Consider the following 7,175-nt stretch of genomic DNA (forward strand, 5'->3'; position numbering starts at 1 on the left):
CAAATTGGATCTAAATTGAGTAACACAATCATGAACAAATTCGTGAAATTTGCAATACCGGTTTGATATGTTGATTGAGGGAGAAGTTATGTGTAGAATTGCAGCAGCTGCTGCCTAAATTGCAGCTTCTCGACCACCATGGCCTGCTGCTCGCTAGTTGCCTGCGTCGACAAAAGAACTTTTACTCGAGTTAACTTTCTGGCCCGAGTACGCCTGGTACGAATCCAGAAACTCCTTCAAAGCATCGAGACTGCCCTCTAAAAACTCGGCGACCAATAAGAACAAGGCCGGGGAGAGGGGGTCACCCTACCGGACTCCCCTCGTTGATTTGAAGAAACCCGCTGGGGTCCCATTGACCAGAACCGAGAACCAATTATTTGATACGATTCTAAAAACCAGATCCACCGCCCCCTCCTGAAAGCCAAGACGCCGAAGCATAAACATGAGGAAGGTCCATTCTACCCTGTCATAGGCCTTCGCCATGTCCAACTTCAACATCAAGTTCGGACAACTCAGCCGCCTATCAAGGTCCAAGGCTAGTTCCTGTGCGATAAGGATGTTATCCACGATACTCCGTCCCAGAACAAATCCCGACTGCCACGGTGAGATTAGTTTAGGAAGCAGGAGCTTGAGACAATTCGCTAAAATTTTGGAGATAATTTTTGAACTTAGTTTGCATAGATTGATGGGCCAGAATTCCCGCCATTGTGAAGTTCCGGACACCTTAGGGATTAAGACTATCAATGCACTAGAGAACCCCTTGGGTTGGGGAACCCCCAGAAAGAACTCCTGAATCGCATCCAATAGTTCCCCTTGAATTATTGTCCAACAATCTTGGTAGAAGACCGTTCCAAAGCTGTCCGGTCCTGGCGCCGTCTCCTTTGCCATGGAGAAAACCACTTCCTGTAGCTCCGTCATCGACGGCAATTTCTGAAGGCCAACATTATCCTCCTGACTCAAAGCTGGCAATGGAAAGTTTAACACTGGGTTGGCCCTGCCTTCCCGCTCGGATGTAAACAACTATTCAAAGAAGCGGGCAGCGCATTCTTGAATAGTCACCTCCTCCTCAATCCACTGACCCCCCTCCTCCTTGATACGTGAGATGAAATTCATACTCCATCGTTGCTTCACCACTGAATGGAAGAATTTGGTATTCGCATCCCTCTGCTGAAGCCATTTGATACTTGACTTTTGTGTCCAGTAGTCGCATTCAATGGCCAGTGCCCGTGCATGCCTTGCCTTAGCCTCCCCTAAACATGCTCTAGACACGTCATCTTGAGTGGCATCAAACTCCACTTGCCGGTCCCGTAGCTCCTCCTCCGCCTGAGTCACCGCCCGAAAGATATGCCCAAAAGACCGATTGTTCCAAAAGCGGAGACTCCGTTTCACATTCAAGAGTCTCTGGTGAAAGCCAACCATACCTCCTGCTAACCGGATTAGCCAAGCTTCTTTTACCACATCCTTGAAGCTTGGTGACTTGGTCCGGACATTGAGAAAGCGAAATGCCGAGCTCTTCCCACCATTAGCGTCGCACCTGATTAGAAGCGGGGCATGGTCTGATCTGCCATGGACCAAGTGAGACACCTTGGTGACCTCGAACGTATCTGTCCAAGCCTCGTTTGTTAGTGCCCTATCTAGGCACTGCCAAACCTTGCCATTTGTCCAAGTGAATGGAGGGCCGTCAAAACTGACCTCCGAGAGGCCACAACTGGATACTGCTTTGTTAAACTCGTCCATGTTTTGACTGTTTGGGGGGGCACCCCTGTCTGTTCTGTGATATTGGAGATCACATTAAAATCTCCCGCCACTAGGTAATTTAAATATTATATATATAGGTAATTTAAGGGTCGGGCCTATATCAAATTTGAGTTTAATGAGGCCCAAATTCGACTCACATTTAATTCGGGCCTAATTTTTAGGTTAAAATTTAGATTGGCTCACTAAAAGGTTGGACTCATCGGGTTTTTTTTCGAGTCGAACGAGCTGAGTTCGGGCTAGACCGTCCCTATTGACAGTCCTAAACAAAATCACAAAAGTCATAAAGGTGTACCTCTACTTTCCTGAGTGTACTCCTAAGGTTTAACACTTCCACGAATTAGTATCAAATTCCAATTCTCATTGCAAATCTAACACCTTTAAATGATCATAATCAATGGCTAGTTAATCATGATTATAAGAAAAAAAGTGCTAATAACTCAATCAAGATAATAGCAATCAATTAGCCAAGAAATCAACACCAAACAATCATAGAAAGTTCAACCAAATACCCAAGGCATATACTTTAAAATAACATCACTAACATAAAATTCAAATCTTACATTAACAAACTTAGAATTCAATAGAAAGATTAAATAAGTGGAGAGAAGAAAACCCTTGTTACTAGAGTTTCTTGAACCTCTCTTTCTTCATTTCCTTTAGCCTCCTTGTTGAGCCAATACAAGGATGGATAACAATAACTAGATTATCCTACACTAACCTCTACTAAAACAAGAGAAAATAAAGGGAGTTACATTTAGACACAACCCTTTAGTTGTTCTTCTTCTTTCTCCAAGCCCTCTCTCTTCTCTCAAGCTAACTTGAACTAATTGCGAAACTAGAAGAGCTAAGTAATATATATTCTTAGTCTTGTATTATTGGAGCCAAAATGTCAAAAAGAGAAACTCCTAAAACTCCCAAAAGTTGGTACAAATTGTCCCTTTTTGTTTTGTCAAAAATGGAGAAAGAAAGAAAAATCATGCAAGTTGGCAATTTGCAACTACCAGGAATCCCTCGGACGAATCTCTCAAGCGATTCTCGTAGGGATTGGACAGAGCATATGAGAAACGATATTCTGGCCACAAACCACAGGAGAAACCGTGGGCAGATTCCTCGAGGGTTTCTTCTCTCTTATTTTTTTTTCTCGCGCCGCTTCTTTTAACATTTGTTGTGACTTCTCAAGTTTCTATCCTCATGCATTTCGCTTCCAATTGAACTTGATCATTTTACCTACAAAAACAACGAAATTTTGCGAGTAAAATGACAAAATCACAACTAATTCATTTATCAACTTAAGGTGCAAATTAGTGACCTAAAATGAACAATTTATATCATTTAATCTTACAAATTGACTCAAAATAATGTGAAACACATTCAAAAATATCACAAATTTAACCATTATCAACTTCCTCACACTTGAATCATTGCTTGTTTGCAAGCAATATCAACAACAACACAACCAATGATCCAAGTGTCTAGCCAATTAATGATGAGAATATAATGACCAAGGCCCATTCAAGCACATGGGGAATTGGAAGATTCAAGTGAAGACTAGTTGATTGCACGAATGCTTGAGTTTAGTAGGATTATTTGATTTTCCTCGTTGATTTTGGTTATTTCTCGCTTTAGAAAGTCTAGGTAATTAAGCTAGTTTAATTGCAGCCCATTTGTTAGTAAGTAAGGCCCAAAATCTTTCTTAAGTATGTAGGGTAGTTTGGTCAACTTTTGGATTAGGGTTAATGCTTGTAAGGGTTATAAATAGCCCCACTTCCTCTTTGTTTCAGAGGAGTTTTTGGCTATTAAATACAATTAGTGAGTTTTCACTTTCTCTTTGGCAAGAGAGTTTCCTTTGAATACTTGAGAATCTTCTCAAGTTATTCACCCGAACTTATCAATCGAGTATCTCCTTGATTGTGGCGTTCTACTACCTCCAATTTGGTTCGTTAATTCGAGTAGTTACGGGTTGAGATAATATCAAAATTGTTCGTGACTTCTAGGGATTAGTTGGGTCAAATTTTCGCTGCCTAAGCCATGGTGTTTTGGTTGTCTAGATCGGGGTTTCACTTCAGTTGGTTTCAGAGCTAGTCGACAACCACCAGGTTATATCTTTTTTTTCGTGTATTTCGAGTCATATATGTTTATCCCAATCTGTTCGTTTGTTTAGAACCAAAAAAAAAAAAAAATTTCTGGTCATTGTTAAATTTCTGGTCGTGGAGTTGTTGAACAAAATTCTGTCCGCACTTGCTTCTCACCTTGTTGTTGAAGTCGTGTCCAGGTCTGTCCATTTGAGCCTTCATTCAAAAAAAACAAAAAACAAAAAAAAAACAAAACAGAAAATTCTGGTCGCTAATCTTGTTGAAGAAAAGTCGGATTTCTTGAACAAGAGGGTTGGGAAATTGTATCTTGCACGGCTGTTTTACCTTGTTGATATTCTTGAAACTCTTGAATCAAATCTGGAATTGCAAACAAATCTTGGACCAAATCTTGAAAACCGTTGGTGTTTCTTAAAATTCTTGAAACCAACTTCACATAGTTCTTGATTCTTGAAAGTCACGGTTGTTCTTGTTCAAAGCCATAGTTGAAATCTGTCTTGGGTTGTGCCGAATTGGGAGAAGAAAATAACAACCTGGTTTGTGTCATACTACCACCAAAAAAAAAAAAGGAGGAAAGAAGCAAACAAAACCAGATTCGGCCCTATCATTAAACCTATTAGAATTAGGAAACCTAGTTGACTTGGGTTTGCTTTCACAAATCCTAGCTCTACTTGGAATCCCAATTTCTGATTGGCACTTGAACAGCGTAGGAAACTCCTACACCAGCCGCAACTCCTACCCAAAAAGGTCCAAGAAGTCGTGTGTTACACCTTCCAAAAAAAAAAAAAAAAGCCAAGTGCAAGATCGAGTAAGTCCTATCTAGGATCCAAAACTTCCGCCATTATTTCCTTGCTTTATTTGAGTCAAGTTGCGTCCCTCATTGAGTCGCATCAAGTCCGCATCAAGTCTCGTGTGTGTTACTTGTCTTAGTTGAGTCGAGTTCCAAAATCAGTTTTGAGTCCCTAAAACTCATCCCACCTGCTAAGTGATCTTACCCTTGGTAAGCCATTGAACAACTTTTGAGCTAATCTAACCTCTTCAAAGGTGAAATCAAAGCTTTGAGAATATTTGGCAAGCTTATAATTAGAGAGTTTAGTGTGTGAAAACACGAGTGTGAGTGAAACACGTAAGGGAGTGAGTGAGGCAGTTTCTACTAACTGTTTGTTGAGCCTTGCAGATACTCTATAAACATGTCTCAAACTCATGCGACAAGTGACCCTTATGACATGAAACATGTTCTTGAAGCATTAACAGGCGCCATTGATCGCATGGCTCAGAGAATTGATACACTGGAGGATAAGGTGGAGCAATCAACCCTAGGCAAGAATGCCACCAAGAGACCACCATACGTGGAGGAGTTAGGTGATTCGAACAATGAGGAGGACATGGCAGATGGAAACCAATTCCGACATTACAAACGCATCCCTAATCAAGGGGATGATGAACTAAAGGGAATCAAGCTCAAAATTCCTACCTTCCCAGGGAAGTCGGACCCTGAAGCATTTTGGAATGGGAGAGGAAGATTGAGATGCTCTTTGACTGCAACCACTACTCAGAGTCCCAAAAAGTGAAGTTGGCAACCATTGAGTTCACTGAATACGCAGCCGTTTGGTGGGATCAGATTCGCACCAGACAAAGGAGAAATGAAGAACCACTCATTCGCACTTGGGAAGAACTCAAAAGGATCATGAGAAAGCGCTTCATACCAACGTATTACCACAGGGATTTGCACCATAAATTGCAAACTCTCACCCAAGGAAGTTTGACAGTTGAGGATTACTTCAAGGAGATGGAGATGGCCATGCTACGGCCTGATGTTCGGGAGGATATAGAAGCAACCATGGCACGTTTCTTGAGAGGACTACACGCTGAAATTGCTGATGTTGTGGAGCTCCAACATTATCTTGACATGGATGAATTATTGGACAAATCTGTGAAGGTGGAAAGGAGGCTCAAGAGGAGGGATATTCCCCACCAAAGCTCCAGCGTCCAATCTGGAAATTGGAGAACTCCACCGTATAAAGGCGAGATTACCCACACGAGCGAGCAAAAGTCAGCCACGGCAAGTGGGGTTTCAAATGGAGCATGGGTGCTTGGTTCGTCATCTTCAAAACCAACCCAAAGGGCCGAATTTAAGGTTGATCTAGGGGCATCTAAACCTAGAAACCGCGACATTAAGTGCTTTAAGTGTCAAGGTTTCGGTCACATCGCGTCCCAATGCCCAAACCGAAGGGCCATGCTCATGCTTCCAAGTGGTGAAGTGCTAACGGATGAGGAGGATGAGTATGAAGGCATGCCACCATTGGTTGAGGAAGAAGAGATAATTGCCCCTGACCAACCAGTTGGACTAGGCCTTGTTACAAGGTTGGCATTGAGTGCTCAACGCACAAATGAAGAAGAGCAGCGTACCAACATCTTCTACACCCGATGTCTAGTTAACGGGAAAGTGTGTAGCTTGATTATTGACGGGGGAAATTGTACCAATGTCGCTAGTGCCTTTTTTGTCAAGAAGTTACACCTACCTATCCAAGATCACCCTACACCATATAAGCTTCAATGGTTTAGTGATTGCGGCGAAATACGAGTGTCCAAACAGGTTTCTGTGAAGTTTAACATTGGGGGATATGAGGATGAGTTGGTGTGTGACGTGGTTCCTATGCAAGCTGCCCATCTTATTTTTGGAAGACCTTGGCAATTTGAACCCGAAGTTACTTATGAAGGTCATTCCAACAAATACTCATTCATGCATAAAGGGACAAGGGTCATACTTGTTCCACTCTCACCTACACAAGTTCGAGAGGACCAAAATATTTTACAGAGGGAATGGGAGTTGGATCGATTAGAAGGCAAGGAAAAGAAAGGGCGAACATTGATCATGCTCGCTAAACCTGAGGACAACATCGGGCACTGGGAGCTGGATCGTTCCACCTTTGTGGTGTTTAACGTATTTTCATTTGTGCAGGTTGTTCGTGGTCAGATATCCTTCATCTTGCAGTGTGCAATACCCGCAACCATAGAGATCTGCGAAGAGAGTGCTGGTCAAGTAATTCCAACCAACACTAGTCGAGTTACATTGACCTTTGATGCAGTTTTTGCACGTCTTGATGCGTACAACTCGCAGCCCAACCAAACTTTGGTTCATCGGGCGTCCGCTCACGATCCACCCATAGGGTTGAGACGTCGCTTGTGTGACCATTTTCATGGAAATTTTACTGTCCGCAACATGTATCTACCACCACCACGAGTTGTCCTTGTTCCACACAAGGATGTCATGATCATTCTTCGCTTAAGACGGTGACATGCAGGCTGCTTGGTGACTATAAACAT

At 42.5% G+C, this 7,175-nt stretch overlaps 1 protein-coding gene across 1 annotated transcript; it reads right to left on the minus strand.

Moving 5' to 3' along the window:
* Positions 1-1,020: 1,020 nt before the first annotated feature.
* On the minus strand, positions 1,021-1,737 carry LOC113705989 (uncharacterized). The gene has a single exon (XM_027227887.2). The coding sequence runs from the start codon at positions 1,735-1,737 to the stop codon at positions 1,021-1,023; it is 717 nt and encodes a 238-aa protein (XP_027083688.2).
* Positions 1,738-7,175: the final 5,438 nt, after the last annotated feature.

This window comes from Coffea arabica, chromosome 8c (genome assembly GCF_036785885.1).
Source record: "Coffea arabica cultivar ET-39 chromosome 8c, Coffea Arabica ET-39 HiFi, whole genome shotgun sequence".
Taxonomy (NCBI): domain Eukaryota; kingdom Viridiplantae; phylum Streptophyta; class Magnoliopsida; order Gentianales; family Rubiaceae; genus Coffea; species Coffea arabica.

What these genes read in the sequence shown, in the direction of transcription:
- LOC113705989 (XM_027227887.2), bottom strand. Translation starts at nt 1,737, where the DNA reads ATGGACGAGTTTAACAAAGCAGTATCCAGTTGTGGCCTCTCGGAGGTC.